At 41.4% G+C, this 27,378-nt stretch overlaps 2 protein-coding genes across 9 annotated transcripts; one reads left to right on the forward strand and one right to left on the reverse strand.

Annotated features, from left to right (window-relative positions):
• The first annotated feature begins 331 nt into the window (after nt 1–331).
• pde9aa (phosphodiesterase 9aa) lies at nt 332–23,702 on the forward strand. 6 transcript variants are annotated; one of them, XM_081713461.1, is made up of 19 exons: nt 332–919; nt 9,485–9,555; nt 9,691–9,768; nt 10,598–10,641; nt 12,477–12,531; nt 12,902–12,972; nt 15,829–15,913; nt 16,496–16,553; nt 16,978–17,151; nt 17,987–18,073; nt 18,393–18,497; nt 20,047–20,129; nt 20,279–20,435; nt 20,650–20,763; nt 21,223–21,327; nt 21,621–21,749; nt 22,103–22,198; nt 22,278–22,329; nt 22,484–23,702. In XM_081713461.1, exons 1-18 carry the CDS (start codon nt 857–859, stop codon nt 22,326–22,328), a joined length of 1,626 nt encoding a protein of 541 aa, XP_081569587.1. In that variant the 5' UTR covers nt 332–856; the 3' UTR covers nt 22,329; nt 22,484–23,702. The 6 variants fall into 6 exon arrangements, with proteins under 6 accessions (XP_081569587.1, XP_081569586.1, XP_081569588.1 ...); XM_081713460.1 differs by having other exon boundaries at nt 333–919; nt 22,669–23,702; XM_027030845.3 differs by having other exon boundaries at nt 336–919; nt 17,077–17,151; nt 22,669–23,490.
• Nucleotides 20,317–27,360, reverse strand: wdr4 (WD repeat domain 4). 3 transcript variants are annotated; one of them, XR_003412115.3, is made up of 14 exons: nt 27,229–27,360; nt 26,894–26,962; nt 26,610–26,756; nt 26,365–26,521; nt 25,958–26,070; nt 25,651–25,711; nt 25,379–25,483; nt 24,971–25,041; nt 24,653–24,839; nt 24,490–24,559; nt 23,968–24,261; nt 22,228–22,271; nt 21,649–21,783; nt 20,317–20,453 (listed from the first exon to the last, which is right to left on the reverse strand). XR_003412115.3 is itself a non-coding variant. In XM_027030847.3 (11 exons), exons 1-11 carry the CDS (start codon nt 27,327–27,329, stop codon nt 24,047–24,049), a joined length of 1,296 nt encoding a protein of 431 aa, XP_026886648.2. In that variant the 5' UTR covers nt 27,330–27,359; the 3' UTR covers nt 23,833–24,046. The 3 variants fall into 3 exon arrangements, 2 of the variants coding, with proteins under 2 accessions (XP_026886648.2, XP_081569593.1); XM_027030847.3 differs by lacking the exons at nt 20,317–20,453; nt 21,649–21,783; nt 22,228–22,271 and having other exon boundaries at nt 23,833–24,261; nt 27,229–27,359; XM_081713467.1 differs by lacking the exons at nt 20,317–20,453; nt 21,649–21,783; nt 22,228–22,271; nt 25,651–25,711; nt 25,958–26,070 and having other exon boundaries at nt 23,833–24,261.
• Between the last annotated feature and the right edge of the window lie 18 nt (nt 27,361–27,378).

Consider the following 27,378-nt stretch of genomic DNA (forward strand, 5'->3'; position numbering starts at 1 on the left):
TATGTATGAACAAGTAATAAGCAACTTCCCCAAGACAATGGGCCTTTTCTCACTTTATCCTTCTCTAGATAATTGGTCGGACACTTCAAAGCTCTTGTTGTCGCTGAAAACCTGTGAACAGTACACATCCTGATCAGGGATAAATGAGCCATGGCTCCATTCTGTAAGTATTCATCTGGATTTGACATAATGGACACCGACGCGAAGGAGACAGGTGGCGGCCACTGCTACGTCACGCCCTGATAACGAAGCAAATCCAATAAAACTTCGTACATGCATGCATTTCCCTCTTCCTTTAAATATAGCCTAACTGACAGGGGCCATAAGTCAATCGTTTGTCTTTTTGTTAGATATGATGCGAGATTCTCTTTCAGCAGAGGCACCTACTCGCTAGGTGAGTGGTGCTCCTCTCCTCGCGACCTCCCACTCACGTTTCGGGGACTCCCTGGCTGTGTAAATACTCATCGTTTCGTACGTGTTTGTACCGGTCTGCATCAGAACTGCTGTACGAGTTTATGCCGCTGTCTTAAGGTCAGTGCAGGCGAGTCACCGGGATTTAAGAGGTCCGTGTGGCGTGGGCGCAGCGTTTGATCTCGCCGACCTGTCGGCGCTCGCTCCCTCCAGCCTCACGCGTCCTTGAAGGGTCCGGTTGCTATAGCGATCAGAAAGCGAACCTGTGATTCTCCTCAAAGCGCTTTCCGTGTGTGGGAGAGTTGCAGAGGCGATAGGGGCTGAGAGCTCGCTGAGAGAGTAAGATGTCACCGCGCTAAAGTCCCGGCCTGTCGAGGCTACGGCTCCAGGGTTATTTACAGTGACCCCGGAGCCACCGGACAAGCGGCACAGGGGAAGGAGCGACATGGGCTCCGCGTCGTCAGCGTACCGGATCATTTACCTGGACGTGGACGGCAGGATTCAGAAGGTAAATGTTTGTCAACTCGTGATGAAAGCAGCAATAGTGGAGGTTGGGGATATATTACCAGACTAATTATGATTCAAATGTAGGGGAAAGTTTAATCTAACTGCGTTGTTTCGTACTGACACAATTCGTCAACGAATTTTTCAGATTCAAGGGATAATTTCAGTTTACAGTGTGAACCAAATTAATACAAAATATAGTCTATCAAATAATGTAATTTGAGATTCAACTTAGTTTATCTGCTACACTGACAACGTTGAAGTTTAACTGAAACATGACTGGATATCCTAGGATATTTATTATTGCTTGGTAACCTTTTAAGATCCTACATAATAGTTTTGATATGATAGCTTGTTGATGGTGAAGTTGCCTGTATGTGTTTTAAGTAAACATGCGAATATGCTTTATCATCAAGTATTCTTGTAACCTATTTACTTAAAGTTATCACTGTGCATTCAGAGATATCAGAAGCATCAGTTTGCATGTGTTTAGGGGCGTGGCCACATGTGAGGCACAGGGTGGCAGCTGCCACACTATTAAGAAGGCTGGCCACCCCGCTCAGCCCCCCATTCAATTGGTGATATTAAATAAAAACATGAAATATAAGCTAAATGACACTGCGACATATAGAAGTTAATCTGTTAATTAATGTCATTAAAGAGTTACATTTCTCATCATTTTGTGGTCACATTTTAGATTCGACGGTTTCTCAAAAATGAATCGGCAAAAATATTATCCATCTGCGTTTTAAACTTCTTTGCGTTCAGATTATATCGATGTTCGTTCTTCTGACTGACTGATTGTTCCGATGTAGCAATGTTATTGGTTGCGAAACGTTCTCTGAAAGATACTCTGACCACATTTTAACAGTCTTGTAGACCACGCAACCACTCCATCTACATGTGTAAATGTGCTTGCTGAATCACTCTCGACCTCGGTTGTATCGTTTGCGTAATTGTCATGATTGGATACAGGTGAGTAAGAGGTCTTTCGTTTGCACGCAAAAAAAGAGATATTCCCAGGATAGTGTAGTGCACTATCGCTACTGAAGTGAACATGATGTTTATAGTTCTTCGTGTTGGTTTCAGTAATTATAGTAGCACTATAAGTATTTTAAGCAGATCATTTGAATACAAACCAATACAGCCTTGCCGTTATATGCTCATTAATTGGACAGGTAAAAAGCATCTATTCTCCAAATGCAGCTTTGCCCTGTGGTGCCACTCCTTAGTGGGCATTTGCCACCTCATGTATAAAAGCCTTTACCCAGCACTGGATGTGCTTTAGTGATTATCAATATCGATTAAGTTGACCATTTATTAGTTATCTCTGTTTATTAAGGAAAGGTTATGATGTTCTATAAATCTCCCATGCTGTCTAAGATGATGGGTATAATGTTTGTTAGGCATCAGGAAGAAGTAGTGAATTTTGTATATTATACAAATATATATTCTATATATGTAGATATTCTATATACATTGATATTGTTATGCTGTTGGCATTTGCCTACACAGTTAAGGCAGCAAAGTTAGATCTTATATAAAGATCTAAGATCTAATCTTTATATAATTTTTTTTATTCTTTTTTTTTTTTTTTTTTGACTACACATATTTATGTGGAGAACAGGCTTTTTGTTCTGCTTTGTGAAATGTTAGAACCCAAGACTCTTTGGGGTGCTTCATCTGATTCTTTCATGGAACAAGTCAGATTTGCCAAGACACTTTTCTGCAAGTCATTTAGATTCAGTTTTCTCAGTGGCATTTGTGTGCAAATATATATCAAATGCATATTTCATCATGGTCACAGTTCCACCCCCAGATAAGTCAGAAGGTGGTAACTTAAAGAGACAATCTCATTCTCATAAGACTTCTGTCTGTCACTACTTAAAAGATTTAATTCCAGGTAATATTACAAATTACCATTGAAAACAATGAGAAAAAGAAGAGAAAAGAACACACACATACACACTTTATATTATTGCCATTTAAGGCAAATAATTTTTTTTTTCTCTTACAGTCTGTGAGTGAGTTAGCATAATTCATACTCCAGTATGGTATGACATATAATTCCCATCTTTCTTTCATGGTACCTCATCATCGCACTGTTAGCGAGCGAATGAGCTGAATGTTTATTTGTCCATGCAGTTGAGAAGGAGCCAATCAGACACTGCTGGGTGGTTTTCTACTGCCCCTCTAACTGACACCCCTATTCACTCCTGAGTTGAAGGCACTGGCCTGGCTGCATTTCTAATTCATTACATTACTGCACAGTGTAGTATTAGACAGCAGTGTTCACAGCATGCTGTATGTTCCCACATTCACTGCAGACATTTAGTGGTGTTATACAGATGAATATCCATTAAGATACTGTATGTTATAATTAGAATTATAGTTGAAATTCAGAATGGTGAACTTGCTGATTGAAACTTTATAGCATGTTTTAAGTAAATTAAGCAAATTCCAAGGCTATTCCACTGTTCAAATTAGGCCTAGGATCAGAGGACCCTGTGGCGCTTTTGCTATATTCTATGCAGCTTTATATGGAAAACTCCAAATTCTAATGATAAGTGTTGCAATGTATCAGCTTTAGGTTTTATGTAGGTTTTATAGTGATTCTTTAAAGCTTTTATGCATTTTTGTGTTTTCTCATGTAGTTCCTTAATGTGTCATTGCATATACAGTCAATGTACCACCCAACTAATCTCTTCTCCAGATGGGAAAGCAGCAATCAAAATCTAAAAGAAAAAAAATGCTAATTAAAAAAAATAGGATTCACTAGGATACACACATACACCCATCCAGTGTTGGGTGATTTATGCACAGGTGCACACCCTCTCACACTAAACACATCTACATAATATACATGTGGATGTGAGGTGATCATATGAATAGTCAGCATTATTCCCACAGCTCAGTAAAGCCAGAGTTGCTGTATGCTACAAGCACTCTCCTCTGGCAACGTTCCATAATTATCACACCTATACAGGGGACAAAGCACGAAACAACGTGCCAAATGAATCAGTCAGTTTCATGACAAAGACCCTAAATAGTTGAAATATTGATCTTGGTTGTTACAATTACATAATTTAGCTAACACTTTTATCCAAAGCAACTGACAACTTGAGGCCTTGCTCAGGGACCCAACAGTGGCAACTTGGCAACCTTCTGATTTACTAGTCAAGTATTTTAACCACTGAGCTACCAGTTGGTTCCTGCAGTTGAGCTGCTTGCAGCCTGGCATAATGCCAATCCAAACAGAACATGGAGAATGTTTCATATTGCAAACCTCTGTCCTGTCAGACCTGCTGCAATTTGTCTGTGTAGCTTTTAAACTGTAGGACTGTGAATATGGATCTGTTCTCTGTAACTGTCAGTCGCCACAGTCTGCCGCTCTCCAATACACTTGCTGTGTTGAGAATTCTCTCACTTTCTCACTGGTCCCATCATGATGCTCCCCCCGCCCCCTTTGTGTGTGTGCGTGTGTGTGTGCGTGCGTGTGTGTGCGTGCGTGTGTGTGCGTGCGTTTGTGTGTGTGTGTGTGTGTGTTTGTGTGTGTGTGTGTGTGTGTGTGTGTGTGTGTGTGTGCAGTGCAAAGGGAGTAAAACAAAGAAACAAATCCTCTCTTCCCAGCACCCTGACTCTTTATTCACCCCTGGTAGATTTTTATTGAGTTCACAAGTTCATCGTATATGCTATAAAGGGAAAAGAGTGTGAGAAAGCTGAATGATTGAAAAACATGTGCCTTGATTGTACTGGTGGTTTACTGCTGTTTAATTTAATGTTGGGCTCAGGTTCTTTCTCTGTCTCTTCCTTCCTCCATCCCTCACTCCCTTTTTACTTTCTCTTTTTACATTTCTGTAGTCCTATCTCTCTCTTAGTCGCACTCTTGCATGTGTTTAGCCTCATTTTTGTTTTATTTGGTGTGCTTTTCAATGCCGTCAAAAGATAACATTATAAGTTATATTATAATGTAACATTATAAAATAACTATATAAGTTGGTCTATGCACACATTTTATAAAAATGCTTACTGAACCTTTGCCTTTGGCTAAAAATCTATACAGAATCAGCCAGTCTAAAGCCAAGATTCTTAATTTATCTTAAAAGATATGCACATCAGTTGGCCATACATAACAAAACTGTCAAACAGTCATTAGAAGGTCAAGTGTCTCAGATTATCACAGTGTCATCAATGTGAATTAATATATTTACATTCCTTTTATGGCATTTAGCAGACGCTCTTATCCAAAATGACTTAAAAACTGCTTTGTAATCTATTCATAGAATGCATTTTAGCCAGTACAATAGGTTAGAGTCCAAGATACTATTGAACTAGGAACCTAGATACTAGAGAGGAGTCAATGCTGATACCTATAAAGAATTACAAAATGAGCATAAGTATAATACCAACCAATAAGTGCTTAGAGGGATCAATTACTCAATAGTAGCGCAATCCAATATTTCCATAAGTGCAGGATTAGTGGTCTTTTATATGAGTCTTTAGTTTGCATTTGAAGCAAGCAAGGAACTCTGATGTCCAGACAGCCAGTGCTAGTTTGTTCTACCATCTGAAAGAGAGGACAGAGAAGAGTCTTGATGCTTGTCTTCCATGAGACTTGAACAATGCTGTTTAAAGTCCAGCTGTTCTTTATGGTTCAAAGTACTCAAGGTATGGGCTCTGACCATTGTCATCATGTAGGGAGGGGTTCGTTCATTCATGGCTTTGTAGGCAAGCATCACAATTTTAAGCAGCAGTGGAGTAACATGCATGAACGTCAGACGACTGAAGAAAAGCCTGCTACTGCATTCTGGATATGAGTTCTATTTATTTAAGATGTGGTGTTTAATGCACTAAATGAAAGGCAATTTAATAAAAAAAAAAAAAGTTTTCTGGTGATTTGATGTGAATTGAACCCATATATGTGCACCTGACTGTGCTTTTTTTCTTTGTATAAATATTAAAAATACCACTGTAGACATTACCTAAAGTAACAGTAAGTCTCTCCTCTCACACGTGATGACCAGTGAGTGAGGGCAAACCACAAATTGAAAAATAATAAGGACGCACACACACACACACACACACACATACACACTGTGTCCTGGGGTAATCATGCACAGGCGCACACCCTCTCAAACTCACGTTTCTGCATAATACACATGGTTGTAAGGAGATAATGTCAATTGTCAGCACTATTCCCCCTGCTCCATAAAGCCAGTGTGACTGCTACAAAGACTTGTGAATGAGGCAAAGATATCAAGCCTGCCAACACTTCTACAATACACTGTTATGAGTCTCAACAGGCTCAGAGGAGAACAATAGATGCTTACCTCTGTACACTGCTAGCTGACTGAGACGTATTATAGTAAATCGGAGATTAAACAACTAGAACAAGACCATCACCCAACCCTCAAGTGAAAATGCAGCAGTCTCAAGCTCTGGCATTTGTTTAACTGGTACATGAACCTGAAGCACAGATGTGGAGCACCCATTTGTCATTTATAATCACGCTTTTACCAGATGTGCCACTGGGTGAGAGACGATGTCAAAAGATTTGCCTGTCATAAGCTCTGCATTGATTTCTGGATCTGGCCTGAGTTCACTGTGGAGTTGATGTGAGAAAAATAACAACTGATTGCACATACACTGTGTGAAAAAGAAGTGGGTAAATCCTACTCTGTCATTCTTCGGCAGGGATCCAATTCAAAAAAGACAGACTGGATTGCAGGCTAATCAGCAGGGGCTGGTTTCACAGCTGTTTTTTAGTTCCTATAAATGATTTTGTTAGCGGGAACTAGGGCTCATGGCTTCTGATCATGAGGAAACATTGTTTGCTTTAAAGAATAAGTTCCTAGCCCCAAATAGCTGTTGCCAAAATTTGCCAAAATTGCTTTTATTTTGGATGGTTGCATCATCTTTATAAATGCTTGGACCTTCGGCAACAGGTAGACGGATTGCTATGGACAAATACTATTTCAGTCAGATAGTTACTGTGGTTTAGTTTCCTTATGTGACGTGGCAGAAACATTCAGATGCTCGCAAGTGAAAAGAGGTGCAGGATTAATCAGGACAGGATAATCCAGAACGATAATCAGAACATAGGCAAGGGTCAGAATCAATAGGATAAAGCCAGGAATCGCAGCAAACCAGTAGTTTGCTAATTATGTATCCCAGAAAGGTCAGAGATGTGAGATGGAATTCACATTTTTCCCTTTTAATGTATAAATCCTGGATTTTCTTGAGTACCGATCAAACGTGTTGCACATGAGTTTTCAAATCCAGAGAGTATATTAAGATATCATAGATATAGGCTGATGGGTTTCCCAATGAACTTATGAAGAACATCATTAATGAAAGCCTGAAAAGCGGAGGGTGCTACACTGAGGCCATAAGGCATCACCTTCTACTCATAGTGACCCCTAGTGGTATTGAAGGTGGTCTTCCACTCACCCCCTCTTTTTCTATGGACCACATTGTAGGCACTATATAGATCCAGCTTTGTGAAATATTTGGCATCTTTGAGCTGTTCAAGTTCCACTGGAATGAGTGGTAAACTGTAAGTATATTTCTTAGAAATTTGGTCTAGGTTACGGTAATCTATGCATGGGTGGAGACCTCCATCCTTCTTCTTTACAAAGAAAAAGCCTGATGATTGAATCCCTGTCTCAAGGCTTCACCAATGTAGGTTTTCATGGCTTTCTCCTCCTCCTGGGTGAGTGGGTATTTGTGCACTTTAGGTAAAGTGGCTCCTTCTAACAGATCGATGATGCACAGGCGGTGGGGAGGTAGTAAAATGGCTCTATCTTTATTAAACACTGCAGCAAGATCCTGATACTCACTTGGAATGGAACAGAACTGGTCACCTGATGGGCTTTCTACGGTGGTAGAACACAGTTTGACAGTGGGCAATTCTAAACAGTTGTGACAGAGTGGAGACCAGCAAACAATCTCCTTCTTGGACCATGATATATTGTGGTCGTGCTAAAATAACGGGGAAAGATGTGGCTTCAATCACCAGGAACGATATAAGTTCAGAATGAAGTGCACTGGTGGATAGTCTGATGGGTTTGGTAGGGACGTTAATGGACCCGCCCCCTACTGGGGCTCTGTCAATGGCAGCCAGGTGGAGGATTTTGGGTAAAGCCTCAATGGGAATGTTCAGTTCTTGAATCAATCGGGAGTGTATGAAATTACCATCTACTCCGGAATCAATCAGGGCTGTGATCATAGAGGACGAAAAGTTATAGCTAACCAAGACAGAATGATTTGGAAACCAACCCCTTTATGGGCATACTCCCTACATGAAGGTGGGGATTGGATTCCATATGTTTTCCAGGGGTCTGGGCAGAAACTTTGTTGGGTCTAATATGGCACTCTCTGAGAATATGTCCCGAATACCCACAGTATAGGCATAGGTCTTCCTAGAAGCGACGTGTCCTCTCCTAAACAGCGAGGTGAGAGGAGTCACACTGCATAGGTTCTGCTGGATTCTCCCGCTGGGGTTCCAATCTCACTCTAGTAGTAGTAGGGTAAGTTTGACAGATACATCTTATTCTGCGTGGTCTCCGTTCCTGGAGGAAGGGGTCCAGACAGATGGCCAGAGCAAGCAGTAGATCTAGAGTAAGCTCATCTTCCCTGCAGGTCAATTCATGCAGATCCTCAGACTTCAGACCATTACGTACCTCAAGTGCCTTTTCAGTCAGACGGGAGGTGAGGAATGCGAGTTTAGCTTGCTTAGAACAGAGAGGGGTGCAGATGAAATACAAAAAGCATTGCAGCAAAAAAAAAAAAAAAAACAATACTTGTCTGGGGAACCGTTTTGTTTGTCTGGCTTACTTATAGGGAAAGCATGATAAATACCAACAGGCGGGGTAGAAGATGCTGAAGATAGATCCCATTGAGAAGTAGCCATAGCTTGTAATTGGGAGGTGAGGTCTCTCATATATCTCCCAATATAGCAATGCCTCCATCTGCATAGTAGACATATTCTGTGATGCATCAGAAAAATTCGGATGCTCATGGATAAAAAGAGGTGCAGGATTAATCAGGACAGGATAATCCAGAACAATAGTTGGAACACAGGCAAGGGTCGGAACCAGTAGGATAAATCCAGGGATCATAACAAACAGGTAGCTAAACAGTCCAGGTAGAAATCCAAAAGGCAATCAGAACCAGGCAAATCCAAAGGGGGCAGGCAAAGAACAGTAGTGAGTAATCGGAAACAGGATCAGAAACACAAACAGGCAAAAAGGGGAATACTTCTCAGTACACACAGAAATAACTAGTGGCAGTACTCCACAAAGATATGGCAGGTTTAAATATATTGCATTTTATGAGAAGCAGGTGTAGCTAATAGTCTGGTGATGATCTTGGAAACTGTCTTTGACTGGTTGGGTTTTCCCCTCGGTGACGAACACAATATTGGGAGTGTTAGTGTACTTAGAAAACAGGCTGCATGACACCTTGGTCTCCTGCTGGTCCCTAAAATTACGTCTGGTGGGTGTTTCGTCAGAATTTATTTGGTTTGGAGAAAAATAAAAACCTGCCGTGCTGTCTGTGTCTCTGATAGGTGGTCTTCAGCCACTGCTGTAGCCCCTGTGATATCAAGGAGCTCTTTTGCACGGCTGTGGGGTTGCCCAGGTAACATGACTCTCTCTGTGTGTGTGTGTGTGTGTGTGTGTGTGTGTGTGTGTGTGTGTGTGTGTGTGTGTGTATTTATCTGCCCTCTTTAGTTGAACCACTCCTGTATTTAGCTTGTGTGTCTGCTTTTTACAGGAGTACAACCTTTTCGCTCCTGGACGCCAGTGGAGCCATGGTCTCCATTGACCCCACCATGCCAAGCAACTCAGAGAGGTGACCCTTACTTCCAGTGACATTCCCTTGCTCATACATTACATGCTATATGAGCGCAGTGGAATACATAGAGTAGTGTTCACCTCTGTGTATTAACACATGGGTGGGTTAAAGCTCACAGTGATTTAAATATTTTATGATACTGAATACATTGGTATTACTTTGCTGTTTGATAATGGCGAAAAGACCCAACTCATTTTCTTTCCAGTAGCAACATGACTTTGTGAGGGTTTTTCAAAGTTTTAAAGGGTATTTCTCTCCAGAGGATTTTAAGACTCTCAGGAGAAACAATATAATCACTAAAAGCCTCCGAAGAGTCAGTCACTGCTATAATTCTCCAGCCCACACGCATATGAACACAAACATGCAACACACACACACACACACACACACAAATGACTCATGTCTTTACTGCAAAATAACATGAAATTGCAAATATTTATAAATAGAGGCACACAAACAAGTTTTCAGATTACCTAAAGCCACATACAAAAGTGCTACCTGTTTCTAACCCGAGAGTTATATTCAAAACTGCCTGTTTATACAACAGATATCAGCTGGTATCTGAACAATGGAAATGAGCATGGTTGTCCTCCACCACTTCACCAATTGAGAGTTTTTGAGAGTCCATTCACAAACTCAGCAAAAGCATATACATCACAGTACTAGCACCTAGAGCTGAGGCAAAAGACCATCAGGGCTGTCAGAGGTGCAGTTAGCGCAAACACTCAGGAAGCTGAATTGGAGATTAGAGGGCAATGTCCCCTGGTCACATAGAGGGGTTGTATTCTGTTGTGTGACAACCTTGTGTTTCCTGTTGTATTTCAAGGTCACCATACAAAGTGGTTCCACTTTCTGGAGGACAACTGCCTGGTAAGTCTGAAAAGAAGTGACGTTTTTAACAAATGCATTTGTAATGGTGACACCCATCGTCTTGGAGTAGACTTCATAAAATACACACACACGCACACACAAATGCAGGGCCCTTCACAAGAATTGGGACAGTGAAGTAAAAATTTGTGTTATTCTGTTTTAAATTGTTAAGTCTTCATAGTTTGACTTGTGTCTTAGACTGGTACCTAGCTGTAGAGAAGCAAAATTAACAGGTAAATTAGCTTTGAGTTGTGCCTTTTTTCCCCTCTAACTACATATAGCAGAATTATGATTGTATAGGTTTGGATTTATAGCAATTTGTATGCTGAAAGAAAAGGAAGAAAGAATCCAACTACACCCAAAGAGGAAACTGCTGAAAATAATCACTGTAAAATAGCTGGGGGAAAAGCAACCACTGTGGTATGCTAGTGTTATATCATTTTGAGTGGTCAGATGAACCTAAACTCTCACAATCCTGCATAGGTGCATGCCAGAAGAGGAAGAGCATTTATTGTGCTGTAAACATTCCTAGAGCATGGTTATGACCTGTTCTGGCCTGTATGATCAAGCACTTATCACTAGTAAATGTCACTTTTTAGAACAGTAGTCCAGATCAGACTGGATAATGGTATAACATAAAAGCATGCTCAAAACACACAAATGCCCATACACACACACACACACACGTATACACAGATTGTAAATTGTTAACAGGCGCAGGCACACACGCATACATAATGAGAACAGCATGCCTGTTCCTGGTCCTGGGTTCATTTCTTATTGCTCTTAAAATGTTTAGACACCCATATAAAACTTTGTGTTATATTGCTTATAAATTTGTTGATTTGTTTCTGCACAAACAGTCCAAAAATGGGGGAAAAAAAATCTGCAGTCTTGTATGCTTGCTTTGTGGTGCTCACGGGGCGGGGGGGGGGGGGGGGGGGGGGCGGGGGGGTTTGCTTGAGTGATTGTATGACTCCTGACCTCTGATGAAACAGTTGAAATGCAAAACTAAGAAACAAAATGTGCTCTGGACGCCAGCCAATAGGAAGTCTTTGCCATCCCCAGCTTTCCGCTTTTTCTCTTTTATTACTCCCTGAGAGCGGACTTTGCTCACCAGGCCTCAGTGGTTCAGTGAGTGTTGTGATGTTAGTATGCATGCGTGCGTGTGCGCGGGGGGTGTGTCTCTCTGTGGGAACTGAAGTGCCATTGACCTATTCTCACACAAGGGCAGCAAAACATATGTGTAGTAGCTGATAAGGGGAGCTAGAGGGGGCACTGGGGACACATTTACATGTACAGCATTAGCAGACACATTTAACAGATGTTCTTGTCCAGTGTCTGCTTAGTTGTCTGTGTGGAAGATATCCTCATGCCAGTATACTGCACCAGTACGCAAGAACCCCGTCAGAGGGATACGCACAAGGAAAGTACAGGTGTTTTTAATGTATAGAAGAAAGGGAAGCATTGATGATTATTGAAGTGTAATGAAATGGCTATGGATCATTCAAGTGCTTCTGGAAGAGGTGAGCCTACGTTTGAAGATAGCGCGAGACTCCAATGCACAGACAGATAGTGTGAGTTCACTCCTGCTTCTGTTCATCCTGCTCTTCTTCCTTGGACACGCGGCACTTCCAGTAACTCCCCATCTCTGCCAAAACACTTCCCACCCACCTCGGCAGCGTCGAGCACACTCTGAAACATCTGTGTTTCACTCAATGAAGAACTGTAAAGCTTTTTCAGCATGCCAGGCAGCACACTTGCTTTTATTTTTATTTATGTTAATTTATCCTCTATTTATTTGTGACTGTTTCTGCCATCGTTTCCTTTTATAGATAAGGAAGAACTCTTTCAGAATGTACTGACACAGGTAGCGGAGCAGTTCTCCAGGTACTCTTCCTCTCTCTGGTGTCTTGCTGCTAATATTTAACAATCAGTTAGCCTTTCTGTATTCCACCGGTAAGGTGCATATCATCTGCTTGCTGGTTGTTCTTGCTCTGGTTTGTCAAGGGAGTAGTCGTCTGAAGAAGAGACATTTTCCAACAATTTAAAGAGTCTGGTCACCATGTGGCATGTCATATTTAATACTATTAAGTAATTTTTATTTTCTTTCTATATTCTACATACCATTGTCTTATCTTGCATTAACTCCTATTTAGTGTGTGCTTGAGTATGCGTCCTGTCTCTCATGCATTTCCTGAATGTGTGCTTTTCTTGGCTGTAGTTCTGTGTTCTTGAACCCCTCGTTCTCTCTCTCCAGGGCGTTTAAGATAAATGAGCTGAAGGCTGAGGTGACGAACCGCTTGGCCATGTTGGAGAAGAGAGTGGAGTGTGAGTCATGTGCTGCGTTCATTTTTGCCATCTCGCGGCACTGTCACAGGCTGCCTCTGTGTTGAGCGCTACAGGTTTCCCAGTCACTGTTACAACACTGATGGCGTTGGTTAATAATGAGACAAAAGACATGAGAATGCTGCATATATTCACTGTATCTTGCTATCATGTCTCAACCCGGTGTCTTGCCACATAACACATCACCGAGTTGCCAGTGCTACGTTTGTTTATTGGCGTTTATTCCCACAGAGGTGGCATTAGTGACTCGGCAGACCCTGCAGCCTGTTCTGCTGCAGACATGCTTTATGTGTCTGAATCACTCTGATTCACATATGCTGTGTTCAGAAAAAAGCTGCTGATTTGTGCTATACTTGTCGTGGATTGTTTAAGCCAGCTGGCCTGATATGGTGATCTTGTATGTTTGGGAAAAGGAAGGGAGGAGGTTGGCATGATTAGTTTGTCACTGGTTTATGTAACAGGCTTGGAGATGTGATAATAGTAGTGTGATGCATGGTATATCTCTCTCATACACACACACACACATGCACAGAGAGAGAGAGAGCTAATACCTGATTATTATTTACTATGTAGTAGGCTCTTTAAGATTTATTATTGCTGCTAATCAGAGACCCAGCTGCTTTGATTTCACACTCTTGGCAGTGTGTATTTCATACATGCAGCTCATGGGTATCTGTGGGTCAACTTTGTGTTAACACAAAAGGAGGCTTATTAAATGTAAATGCTTGTTCACCTGGATATGCTGATGAACATGCTGTTCTCCATTAAAAGAAAGGCAAGTTTGGACCCTTCTGGTGCCATGCAGCTAAGGAATGTGCATGTGGCCTTGACATTGGTCAAAGTAGCATTTTCCACTGAGTCTATAAAGGTCCATAGTATTGCTGCCTACAGTACTCTAATGCATCTCACCTCGAACAAGAGTGCCTGCCACGTTTGCACATCTGATTCTCTATGGATGTATTCATTAGCACTATGCAACTTGGGGATTTCTAAAACAACTCAATTCAGCTCACAAAGGATTTGATTATTTTACAAATGAAAACTGTGTCAATGGGGCAGGACACAGAAGCATGCAGTGCCAGAAATGTGGAAAACCCCGGCCTGGTGCAGTGCACCTTGAAAGGAAGCATCTCTCCTGGTTCTGGACGGAAGTCTCTTGTTTATCTTTCCCTGCTTAAACTGGCTATGGGAGGTATTGTACCTAGATGAAGGGTCCCTTCCAAGAAGCTTGATGCTAGTAAAGATAAATTACTAGATAAAATACAAGTAATAAAATAGCTGAGGTGCCACATTTAAATGTTCACACACTCTCGTGGATTTTCTAGTATTAAAACAAACATTAAAAATAACTTAACCCAGTTTTATAAATGTATGTTTTTATAAATTATCTTTATCTTTTTAGTGAAGACTTTTTTTACAGTCAGATTAAAGGCGTTAGAATGGCAATCACTGTGCTTTCCTCAATAGATGGTGAGCTAAATTGGTTTGAGAACTTGCATCTGTTAGTGCTCAGAAGAGAACAACAAAATCCCAATCCCAATCCTAATCCTAATATCCAGATAAGGCCTCTATGGTAATATATGGAAATTATGAGTACAAAATGGCTTCTTCTTTTATGTCCACTTCATATTTATATGAATGTGAACTACATACACTAGACAATACAAGCATGTCCTTTGTAGTACACTACACAGTATGTCCAAGGAAGGAGCTGTTATGAATTGAACTGAGAAATATCTTTGAATGTTGTAGTGGGGCCTGCCTGCTTCTTATAGCTGATCTCCTGCTCTCCATAAGGCTAGATGCACCCATTAAAGTACCCATTAAACTCATTAATATTATGGTGTACTTTATTGACCACTAGTCGATTTTGTGTTTTTTATATGTATTCTGTTGCTTGATTTATGAGACTGGGCCCCACTGGAAATTAATGTTTTTTTTCCCTCAAACTTGAAATATTCAGTGTAAATAAAGTATTCAAACCAAAGCAGCAGTGATGGACAGGAGTTTAAAATGTCAGTGGTGGGCTGACCAACACAAAGCTACCTCTTGGAATTGGCTGCTTGAATTCATTCAGCCTCTTTAAGCACTTCATCTGTTGTTCCCATGGCAATGCCTACATCTCAAGGTGTTTTGGCAAAGGTATTCCATGAATTACAATATTTCTTTCATTACAGTGCTACCTTCCAATGCAGCCAACTCTCATTCCAGCCTTGAGCTGTGACATAAGAGATCCTTTCACAACTGTAACTATGGAGACTCTTTAACCTGTGCCTACAGTTAAGACATTCTCTGGTGCATTTGGTACCCCAAGCTTCCTTAAGTAGCATATGGGACATGGGCAATGGGTAACTGGCACAAGGAGGAACATTTTGTGCATTGTACAAAACGGAGATGTACAGAATCTTCCTAAAAGCTAAGACCTCCCCCCACAAACCCAAGAATTGAGTTTCTTATATAAAAAGAGTGACTGCACTCTCTCTAGACAGAGCATCTGAAAACGTGTGAGAGCAGAATGAAGAACTTGCACTGGAAACAGCACAACAGGTGCTTGGATAATATTAGGCCATGCCAGTGGACTGTGCCTACCTCAGGGCTATCTTAACCGCTATGTCCTTTGTGAGCATGTGTGTTTGTGTGGGTATGGAACCTGTAAGTTAATTTACTCAGCTTTTGCTCTCTCTCTCTTTCTCTCTCTTTTTCCCTCTCTCATTTGCCTGACACACATTCTCTTTATCTCTCTGTTCTCTTACTTTTTCTTTAAAACGCTTTTTGTTCATTTACTGCTCCTCTTCCACATATTTCTCCCATTTCTTATCTCTCGCTCCCTTCCTACAGTGGAGGGGATAAAGGTGGTAGAAATTGAGAAATGTCGCAGTGACATTAAAAAGCTGAGGGAGGAGATGACCTCGAGGAACAGCAGGTCAGTTGCTGCCCGCCATCCAACCACTCCCACACTCCTGCTCACCCACACAGAACCACACCCATTTACTGCCAGAGATGAGGCAGAGAAGAAATGATGCAGATATTGAGGTTCTTGCTGAGAAAAGAGGAAGCAGAAGGGTCTTATATACTGTGGATGACTTCCAAATAAATCATATTGCCATGCCAAATGGAACCAGAGCAATCATCAGCCCCCTAATCCACTTTGACTAGAGTTTTGACTAGTTGCAGGCTAGCTGATAGTACTGTCTGTAATGAAAAGTGCCATTATATTAGCACCCAACTTGGGTCTTAATTAGGGCACTGTGCTGGGTCTTGATGAGCTGTATATTAGACACATGCTCATCACTTTCCCCCACCTGCATTCTCTTGTTAGCAGGGATGAATCCAGATGAGCCCTGGATTAGCCGGCCCAGATTGCTGAATTGCTAATTCCCTTTGTGCCCCGTTTTCACATTTCAGACAAAAACATGCATTATTGTGCACTGTACCACTGTAAAACATGCAAGACACATTGGTGTACTGCCCAGGTGCTCACCAGGGTGCACTCTCTCATTTGCAGCAGTTGTCTGGATGACAAGAAGCTGACTCCTCACAGAGATGTGCCTTCATACCCAAAGGTAAAACCACAGCCATACAAAGGTTCTTTTCCATGTTCAAACAGCTGGTGTGTGTCCTGGGAAGAATAGCATCATGGCCAGCCTTTTACTGGTGCCTACGTTCACTGCGCTTTTTGGCCCTCTAAGACTTAGATTTGAGCAGAGAACATCCATTATTGTTTTATTCTATGACTGCAATCAAGCACTGGCATATTCACAGTCTTCTTAACTGTCATGGAAAGCCACTATACCCTTCACTTCATCAACCAATCAGATCAATTGCACTGGGTTGTTTAAGAGTCAAAGAGTGAATTAGAACCAGGAAATCCCAGTGCTGGGTGCATGGGCTTAACTGAGAGCCCTGTTCTGCAGTACATGCTATTGAGGCAGACATGCATGCCTTCAGAAAACCTGTCTTCAACGTTTGGCTGTGGGAATCCAACAGGTGAAGACTCTAATCCAGTGCTGCCTCTCTCTCTATCTACTCCTGCGTGGGTGTGTGTCTGTCCATATTTGCATGGACTGTATGGGGATGTGTGTACAGTACCATCTGTCCAAGGAGACCATAGACACTTTGCGGCAGCCGATCTTTGATGTTTGGCAGTGGGAACCCAATGAGGTGAGTCCGGGAAAACCTTTAAACACAATGCACTAATGGGATGATTTCAGTGCCAAAACCCTGGAATTTCATATATTCTAGATCCATCTTATCATGTCGGATAAGATGTACCCTCATATAAAGATAAGATTAGTTGGTGCTTCTTGAATGCCCTACATAAGGTACATCATTTACAGTGCATTATTCACTATCATAATGAATATTCATTATGATATAAAAACTCTATTTGAGTTTGTTACATCTGAAATATAATGCTAAAAATATATTTAAAAAATTAAGATACTCCCACATTCCAAAGACATGTGTGTTAGGTCAACTGGCATTTCTAAATTAGTGTGATGGACTGCTGTGTGTGTGCACGTGTGGGTTTGTGTGTAGCCTATCCAGGGTTGGTTCCTGTCTTGTGCCCTGTGCTGCCAGGATAGGCTCCAGCCAACTGAATTGAATTAAGTGGTTTAGAAGAATAATGAATGAATGAATGATGTAGTGCTTTGTCATATATCGATTTGAAAGTTTTACACAATTTGTTGCTAAACAGTGATGTATGAATTGTAATTTTTAAATTGTTACACACAAAGTTGAATTGAGTGACAATAGCAGGAGGTGCTTGGCATCAGGGCTATTCAGTAAGAAGAGGCCCTGATGCCTCCATGGTTTGGATCCAAGCCTGCAGATACTGCTTCCTTCATTAGTAACCACACCTCTTGAACCAACAAAGGATCCTAATTAGTGAAATCAGCTGCATCTCTGCAGGGTTGGCCCAAAAGCCTATACAATAGCACAGCTAACAGCTGCTGGTAAGGTGAACTGCTAATCTGATACTGTTGTTTTCCAGATGCTCAGTTGCCTGGAGCACATGTATCATGACCTGGGGCTGGTTAGAGACTTCAACATTAACCCCATCACCCTGAAGAGATGGCTTGTAAGGAAAACTCCCAGGCAGCTATTCAGATGCAGACTAATTATGCACAAAAAAATCACCAGTGTCCAAAATTCAAATTGGGCTTTGCTCATTTTGTCTTTTTCTAGACTGAAAAGTAATTTACAGTTTAAAAATGTTAGTATAAAAGGTAGAATTTAGCACAGGACTAGGCTTAATCAATTCAAGAATAAAGAACTTTGCACTTTGTAGAGTCATGTTCCAGAGCTGCGGTTTAAACCGAACTAATTTGGAGCGTTGTCCCAAATCCTTATGCAGTCTCTGTTTCTTTTGTTTCTTTTTTTCTTTTCCAATATCCCAGCTCTGTATCCATGACAACTACAGAAACAACCCTTTCCACAACTTCCGTCACTGTTTTTGTGTGGCACAGATGATGTACAGCATGATCTACCTCTGCAACCTCCAGGTAACACATGGCTCATCACCTCTTATTAGTAACTTAAACAACTATCAAAAACTAGCCTGGGAGTACACAGTGGCTATGTGTACATGATCGGTAATTAATAATCTGATTAATAGCTCAATTGGAATAGAATTTCTTTATATGTACCTCAGTCAGAATAGATTACTCTGATTGAAGCCATTACGAATACAATTTCTATCCGATAGATTGAGGTGGGTAATCCTGCAAATCATTTGTGTAATAGAAGAATAATATCCATGTAATCACCTGCATCTGATTACATTCCTAATCTGAAACACTGACTATGTTCTGCGCATGTGCATTTGCATCATAATGAAAGCTTACAATGAGCAACATGATGTGAGCCAGGACTTGATCTGCAGATGAGTTTATGATCCAAACTTTAAAAGACTTAAAAATGGATGGCCGTAAAGATCAATAACAAACTCTTCAGACAAGTATACGAGCAAATGAATGACTGTGTTTATACAAACTATAAAAAGAAATATAAAATATGATATGATATGATGGTTGTTTCAGCAAATCAGCCTCTTGACCATTTTTTAATGAGCAGGGTACATGTGAAGTATGTTTTACTGAGGATGCCATGATTTTAAAGAAATTAAAAACACAAGTGTGCCAACTGAAAACTTGGGTAACACGCTACTACTCATTTCACTGACTGGACTCATGTGTTGCTTGTTGCCAGTGGTAATGTGTACACTAATTGGAGCTCAATGCATGTGTATAATTTTGGTTCTGATCATTTGTAGTGTGCATGTAAACAAAGATTTTCTTTGGATTGTTGAGTAAAGTGTGCATGTAAACAGCTTAGTCTTAATCTTTAATCATAATGAATTCAGATGGCTTGACAGAAATCTTGCCAGTTAACTTGGTCACTTTAGTTTGCGTAGATTATAACCCATCTAGGTTCCCTACCATTTCTCATGTAAGCAGTGACAGATCCACCTACATGTGACTGAGCTAAATTTAGATCAGGTAGAATGCAGCATTACAGCCTTTAGATTGTCATTCTCAGCATTACATGCAAGCAGTTGATCCAGGGGCACCATGGAGATGATGATGATGGTATGACTTTCAGCCAGTGGAGCTATGGGCCTAAGCCTCTCTATACTCTCTGGGGCACTCCGGGGCCGATACAGACTCGAGAGTGGTGGAGCAGTCAGAAGGGAGAGGAGGAGGATGGAGCTAGAATGAGGAGTGAGGGAGGAGCAGAAGAGGAGAGCTGGAGGGGGCAAACCAAGAAGGGAGGAGAAGAGAGAAAAAGGGGTGCATTTGCATGTGACAAAAGAATAAGAGAAAGGGAGCGTCTCTTTATTTTGGAAATGTTGTAGCTTCTCATTCTCCCGTTTATACTGTGGTTGCTATGGGCATCTATTCAGAGGGCTTCTTCTTAATTATCTAGTTTGCGTGTAACTATTAGAGCTGCTCACTCCTGGTCATGCGAACGCTGGAACACAAGCACCCAGACACATAGTCACACACCACCTCCAGGAAGAAGCAGCTTTATATGCTTCTCTGTGTTTTTCAGGAAAAATTCACACAGATAGATATTCTGATCCTTATGACCGCAGCTGTGTGTCATGACCTAGACCATCCTGGATACAACAATACGTACGAGCAGATACACACACACACATAAATATTCAGATTTATATTGCATGAAGATATTTAATTTTTATTAGTATGTTTAAATAATATATTTCAACTCTGAATACTGAATATTTTTGAACTCTCTCTTGAACTCTGTCCCTCCCCTGCAGGTATCAGATAAATGCACGGACTGAGTTGGCAGTGAGGTATAATGATATTTCCCCACTGGAGAACCACCATTGTGCTGTAGCCTTTCAGATTTTCTCTCAGCCAGACTGCAACATCTTCTCCAACTTTGATGCCGAGGCCTTCAAACAGATCCGCCAGGTGTGCCTGAGTGCATGCCTGTGTGTGTGTGTGGCACAAATTGATTATTGGAGATGGCCCATTGGCACATAACGAAATAGCTCAGCTAAAATGAACACACATAGGTACTTTAGGAAATATGAGTGGTCATCAATCAAGTATAAGTATGATGACATTATTTTTACGTTTGCTTCCTGCATCAATAATTATATAATAACTTCAATTTATTTTATAGGGGACAATCACTCTGATACTAGCCACAGACATGGCCCGGCATGGAGAGATTCTTGACTCCTTCAAGCAAAAACTGGAGACCTTTGACTTCACCAATGAGGAACACGTCACCTGTGTAAGCATCTGTAATCTCCAGCCTGTCGTGATTGTTACATAATCACCCGAGCTTGATTATCACTGATCGCAATTATTTTCCATAGTTTATATGCTGTTTAAAGTATGCAAAATGTGCAACGAAACTGTTTTGCTACTGAACGCATAAACAAATTTCAACATCCTTTGCATGTCATTCATTATCTACAGTAGTTCACTGTTTAATAAATGTACATTCATTATATAGGTTGTGTGTGTATATTAGCTTAGGCATACTATAATGGTAAAAAAAAAGAATAAAATTGTTAATTGCAATTATTTGTATGACAATTAATCGTGAGCTAAAATGCAATGATCGTGACAGGCCTGTGTACTATTGGCAGCACGTGCTGCTTCCCACAGCACATTTCAGGGCCCCACTGGGCTGACACTGCCCACAGAAGCACTGATGCTGCTTGGTCTGTGTACGTGTCTCTGATAGCTAAAGATGGTGCTCATCAAGTGCTGTGACATCTCCAACGAGGTGCGACCGATGGAGGTGGCTGAGCCCTGGGTGGACTGTCTGCTGGAGGAGTACTTCATGCAGGTGCGATGGCAACACCTGAGACCTGCCATCATCCAGAACAGCCAGGAAATATCTGGCTGAGCATTTAGTCCTTTGTGGTAAACCCAGTATCCTTAATGTACAATGCTAAAAATAATACCATCTTTGTGCTTTTTCCAGCATTAGAAGCTCCACTGTTGTCTGATTTATTATTAGAATTTTCATATTATGCTACATACTGAATAACTGACCTCTAGTTTTTCAGTGTGATGTTTTTAAGGTGTTCTTAAAATGGCTTGTTTATGAAAACCACATAAATCCTGTGTGGAACGCAGAGTGACAGAGAGAAGGCGGAAGGCTTACCTGTAGCTCCCTTTATGGACAGAGACAAGGTCACTAAGCCCACCGCTCAGATTGGCTTCATCAAGTTCGTCCTCATCCCCATGTTCGAGACAGTGATGAAGGTGAGGACATCAAGCCGATGCTTATTAAGCGGTTCTGCAAATTTAGATTATTGCAGTGGTATTCAGATCCAGACCTCAAATCCAAATCTGGTCCTGGATTTCATAATCGCTTGTAGTTGATTCAATAATTAATGTAATTGGTTGATCACTTTGTCATCACACCTGAGTCCTAGATAAAGGCAGAGTGGAAACTGTAGAACCTGGATGTTGAGGACTGGGTTTTGAATACCTCTAATCTATTGATTAATGTTCGTGTTGATGTATGTTAGAAGCAAATAGCTTGACCCTCATTGCATGTGTTCTAATAAAAACATGGCTGAGGATGTAATTCTGTTTTCCTCCACATGTTGTAGTTGTTCCCACAGATCGAAGAGGCTATGCTCCAGCCACTTAGAGAATCCCGGGACAGATATGAGGAACTCAAACAGATCGACGAGGCCATGAATGAGGTGCGGGACCTGGAGTAATGTTTGCTCACCAGTGCTGAGCTTCTCTCTCTTAGATTATCCTGCCTCCTTTGCCCTACAGGTACAGAAAAAGAAGAGTGAGAATCTCAGCATGGGAGGCCAAAAGAAATGAGGTTGGTGTTCGCCATGGGTGATGGACATAATGGCCCTGACCCCATGTTTGCTGAAACAGCAGTACAACAGCTCTAAAAATTAAGAACTTACTGAGTGGTTCATCTGATAGCAAATAGTGATGCAAATAAATGCCCATGTTTTGTATTTTTGCAGCATCCAGGACAAAGTATAACACAGTAACAAACAAGTAACCACACTGAAGTTTTAAAAACGTGTAAAAAAAAAACTCTGACCCTTTTAAGTGTTCTGCATTACACATCGCCTGTTATTGTGTTTCCAGCTAATCTACTTAATGTACATTTAGAAATTGTAATGTGTTACACTGTGATGTAACACAGGCTGGTGAGGCTGGACATATGGACCCAGTAGACTGAACAATGGAAGGTACAGTGAAGAGCTGGCCAACGTTCCAGGCAATCCAAAGTCTCTTTCAGGGAATGTGAACCTTGTACAGCACATACATCATCAACTGATGCTGTTCTATAGATGTTATTCTCTGCTTGCCTTGTTTTTGTTTAGTTTTGTACAAATATTATTCAAGATGTACAGATTTTTAGAAAGCTTTGTTCTTTACTACACAAATAAATTTTAAGAATTAGTATAAGAGGAGGATGAGTGCTTTGTTGTATAACACTTATGCATAACTGTGGTGTTGACATTTTACCTTTGGCTTTTTGTCTTATACATTTACCTTCTGTGGGTCCTGGATTTCACTCAGTGGATAATTACAAAATTCTTCCACTCTTAAGTTCAGAAAATTTGACAATTATTTATATGTTGTCATCTGCTGACAATAGAACTCATGGATTAATTGTAGAAATGATGTCACAAAATAGTGACTATAGTGCCAGGCAGCATTGTGTGTGTGTGTGGTTGCAGGTATTTGAGTGGCACACTTCAGGTACTTGAGTGGCAAATGTAAAGAAAGCATTTTAAATCAATTGCAGTCATCTTGATGAAAACACGGCTAGGTCATCTGTAACGTCAGTTGGAAGTGGCACTCCAGCCTTTATTTTTGCAGTGTGGCTGGTTTGCATAATGTGCACTCCCTCTCTGATGTGGATACAGCCGGCCTACACAGGCATCTGCACCAAGTACTGCCATTATTACAAGAACAAAGATGATGGTGATCTTACATAAAGGAGGTGCAGTTGTAAACATGTGGGCAGATTGAGCAAGAGCCCTTCGCTCTAAGGTAGTTTTTCTCTAGCTCCCTCTCCTGGACAAGTCCTTCAGTGGTCACCTTTAGCTGACACCACTATTTTTATTTCAGTTTTGAATTAAGACTGCGAAACCTGTCATCTCAAGCTTTCTATAAATTTCCAAGGTTTCCATGTACCTTCCATCATTTTAGTAGTATTAATAACAAACCTTTCTGGAAGTTAAAATGGAAAATATTCACATGTTTTGGAAAACTGTTTGTTGCTTGTTTTTGCTTTGGGGCAGAGAATGTTTCAGACACACAGTACAGCTATATGAGTCATTAATCGACTACATGGAAATTCCGATTAACAAGTATTTATTTAAAAATCTATGCAATATTTGTGCATTTGCAAAAATAATAGTTATAACCATCATAAAATAATTTTAAATGCAGAGAAACTAAACTGGGTTCTATATCCATCAAAACAACCAACCTATCAGTGGAATGTCCAGACCTCCCCTGGAGGATGATATCCAAACACTTCCCCTTGCATCTCCTCCAGGGTCAATCTCTCAGCTGCAGTGTTGAGACACTGTCCCACCTTTACTCTCTGTCTTGGTTTTTTTTGCTGCCCCACTGGATTGTGGGCCTTTTCCTGCCCTCCTCTTGCCCCCTTGCTGATTCTTCTGCTGCTGCTGTCTCTCCCATTTCCTTTGCAAATATGATGCAGTGTTGTCAAAGTTCACCTTATACAGGTGCTGCAACTGGCTCTCCAGCCCAACAGAATCTGACCGAGAAGCAGAAGACAGACAAAAAAGATGACAGGAAGATATGCAGAAAATGAAATAAAACTGATGTCCAGAAAAAGGAGAGCAAGTGGAATGGTGAAAGGAGGCTTAGTTTATGAGACCAAAGCAATGCATCATTCTGTGGGTTTCCTCATGTGTTAAAAAATTACATTAAGAACATTCAAAATGTCTAACAAAATCTGAGATCTTCTCAGTGGATCTCTCACCTTCAAAAAGGTCCCAGTGCAGGTGCAGTGCTTCTGATACTGTCTGAAGATCAAGGCTTTCAGTTTCACACTGCTCCACGAAGACAAAACAACAACAAGAGATCACTTGAGCTCTTTACTGTTAGCAGCTCATGAAGTAAAGTGTGTTTGAATGTGTATATACCTGCCAGCCCTCCTGAGTGTGTGTGTACAGAAGGAAAATGGAGTCTTTGTTCTCCAGTAAGACCCAAAGTCGGCCTTGACGGTCAAAGGTCATGTCCCAAGGAGTATGAGGCAATGTAAGGTTATCAGTGGGGGTCAAGGGTCCCTCTAACTCATCCTCCAACACAAAGAGCTGAATGGAGGGAAATCTATACACACAGTTATAGTAAATTGATGCACACAAATCAGATTATTGGCATAATCACTGCACTACAAATGACCCAAAACACTGGTTCACATGATCAAACTTCAGGATTAGATACTGAAAAGTGATGCATACCTTTCACACTGTACAGCAACATACCGCCCATCCAGAGTGGTAACGATCCGACTAACAGCAAACCTTTGCGACTACGAAAGGCATCACAACTTTGTTTCAGATTACTTTTTCAGTTACATGAATAACAAAACATGCCACCCGCTTTGTGCTTAATTCTGGATTTAGCATGTATTGAATCTTTGACAAGCCAGAAAGGCAAATTGGAAAAACTCTAGCAAGTAGAAAATATGAACAGGTACAGCAGACATTACCTAAGGGGTGGGACTGGATGGCTGAGGATGTGACCACATCCCTCAGCTGTATACTTAAAATACCCATGGTGCAAGAACTTTGTATTACTCTACTGAAGGCAGTCCTAGAGTTTGTAACTATATGCCACACTAGTATAATTAGCAGATGAACGGTCACCTTTTCAGAGTCTATAGCAGTGCCATGGGAAACGTATAGTTGCTTCAGGTCGATGCTCTGCAATTGCTGGCCAGACTCGTAATTCCAAAGTTTCACCGTACCATCCTACCAAAGCAACACAGTCAATCTTACCAGGCGTTAAAAACATCGTCATTTTTTTATTTTAAACAAGGAAGAATGCAACTTGATAAAACAGCCAACAAGTAACTTTTGGATAAATTAAGGTGAGCAGTTAAGTGTTAAAAAAAAAAGGGGGGGGGGGGGATTCCTACCCCTGAGCCAGAGAGAAGCCAATCAGAATGCTCAGGAGCAACACACAGTGCACTGACAAACCTGCAAGTGAAAACAAGCAACATACACACATGAAAAGGCTGGCATGTGTGTTGGGGAGTGTTCCCTGCTTCTGTTCATAATACTCGGAAAATTAAAGGCAAACCTGTGTTCAATTAAACTAGCCAAGTTTACCGGGCATAATTCCTGACACCGTCTTCAGAGTCATGAACCCATGACAGTGAATTAGGAAGATGGAACATGCAGGCTTGATGCCACAGAAGCTGAACACATGTGACTCAGGCTTACTCTGTGTGGCCCAGACAGAAAGCCTGGATGCAGTACGGGGATTTCCGGACGCTCACTCTGATCTTCTCATCTCTGTCGGCAGTGATGATGTACTTGTCATCTGGAGATAGTGTCTAGGGAAGGTGCAAGTTACAATAATGCAGGAAGCTTAAAAACATACTGACCAACTGGATAATGTACAACAGCTGGTTTGGGGGATAAAGAAGCTTGTAGATGAGTGCCTGTTAGGAATGCCCAATCCAGCTTCTGAAGAGCTACCACCCAGCAGTGTTTAGCGCCAAGACTGACACAAACTGTTATCTAATCAAGGTCTTTTTATACTAAAGTCAGCTGTGTTACATTAGTGAAGATAAAATGTGCAGGAAAGCAGATCTTCAAAGCCTTCATTTGATCGGAGTTAGACTTACTATGCCCAGCAGCATAGAGAGATGCCCGAGTTTCAGCTCGCCCTGCTGATCTGGCTCCACAACGGAGAACGAGTACACGTCGCCTGATTTATCCGCCACAAACAGCTCGTCTTCGGCCCAGCTGAACACCAGGGAGGTGCACCTCCGCACCACCCACCTGGGGTGTGGAAACATCATGCACCCTCCCATCAAATCCTTAAAACTGGCCAGGCCATCAACAAGGCTGCAAGGTGTGCTGCCAATACCTGGTGCTGATGCACCGCCATGAGGGCCGGGTCCGAAACAGAACGAGTCGTTTACTGTCATCAGTGAGAGCAGCATAGTTTCCTGAGGCAGACAAAGTGAAGGCGAGCACCCGGTCACTTCCCTTCTCCTCTGAAGCTCCACCTTGACTGCAAGGGGTGAAGGACCAGATATGAACATAACTTTCATTTGGCCATGTCGGTTTGGAGTCAGTTATCCATGCATTAGGAGTACATTGAACTGTTTAGTTGTTTCATGAAAGTGATACGCAGATGAGCACGGTTACCTTTCATTCTCCGTTTTATTTTCCTTAGGTTTCTGTTCTGCTTTGGCGCAGTCAAACACGAACGGCTCCCTTTTTCAGAGGAAACAGAATGACCTTCATAAACAGAACACTAAAAACACATAAAAAATACTCCATTATCGAGACAGACTGACATCAGACATGCTGACTGTTCATGGCAGTCCAACAGGGCTGTGGACGTGTGCAGCTGTAACCTAGCTAACGTTAGCGGCAGAAAACACTACGCACACCGGGTGCTTTATCTTAAGCACTCGATGTACGAAAGTATCATCTTCACACATAGCGTTATACTAGAACATCGAATAAAGTATGCTGACCTGCACTGACTGATATTTGCTGCTACTAAATGATGTGAAACACTTGTAACCAGCCAATCTCCAACACAGCACACCGCAGCCATGGTCTCCACCACACACATGGGGGAACCTCGGTCGCCTATTTAATACGTCATTCAAATAAACTCGCCG

This window comes from Electrophorus electricus, chromosome 4, assembly GCF_041902795.1.
Source record: "Electrophorus electricus isolate QZ-2024a chromosome 4, ASM4190279v1, whole genome shotgun sequence".
NCBI lineage: Eukaryota > Metazoa > Chordata > Actinopteri > Gymnotiformes > Gymnotidae > Electrophorus > Electrophorus electricus.

Coding starts and splice junctions, on each gene's coding strand:
- pde9aa (XM_081713461.1), top strand. CDS start 857: ATGGGCTCCGCGTCGTCAGCGTACCGGATCATTTACCTGGACGTGGAC. Junction 9,769..10,597: donor ATGCCAAGCAACTCAGAGAG/GTGACCCTTACT, acceptor TTGTATTTCAAG/GTCACCATACAAAGTGGTTC. Junction 18,498..20,046: donor TCTACCTCTGCAACCTCCAG/GTAACACATGGC, acceptor TGTGTTTTTCAG/GAAAAATTCACACAGATAGA.
- wdr4 (XM_027030847.3), bottom strand. CDS start 27,329: ATGTGTGTGGTGGAGACCATGGCTGCGGTGTGCTGTGTTGGAGATTGG. Junction 26,522..26,609: donor TGGCGGTGCATCAGCACCAG/GTATTGGCAGCA, acceptor TCCACACCCCAG/GTGGGTGGTGCGGAGGTGCA. Junction 26,071..26,364: donor TCTCTATGCTGCTGGGCATA/GTAAGTCTAACT, acceptor CACCTTCCCTAG/ACACTATCTCCAGATGACAA.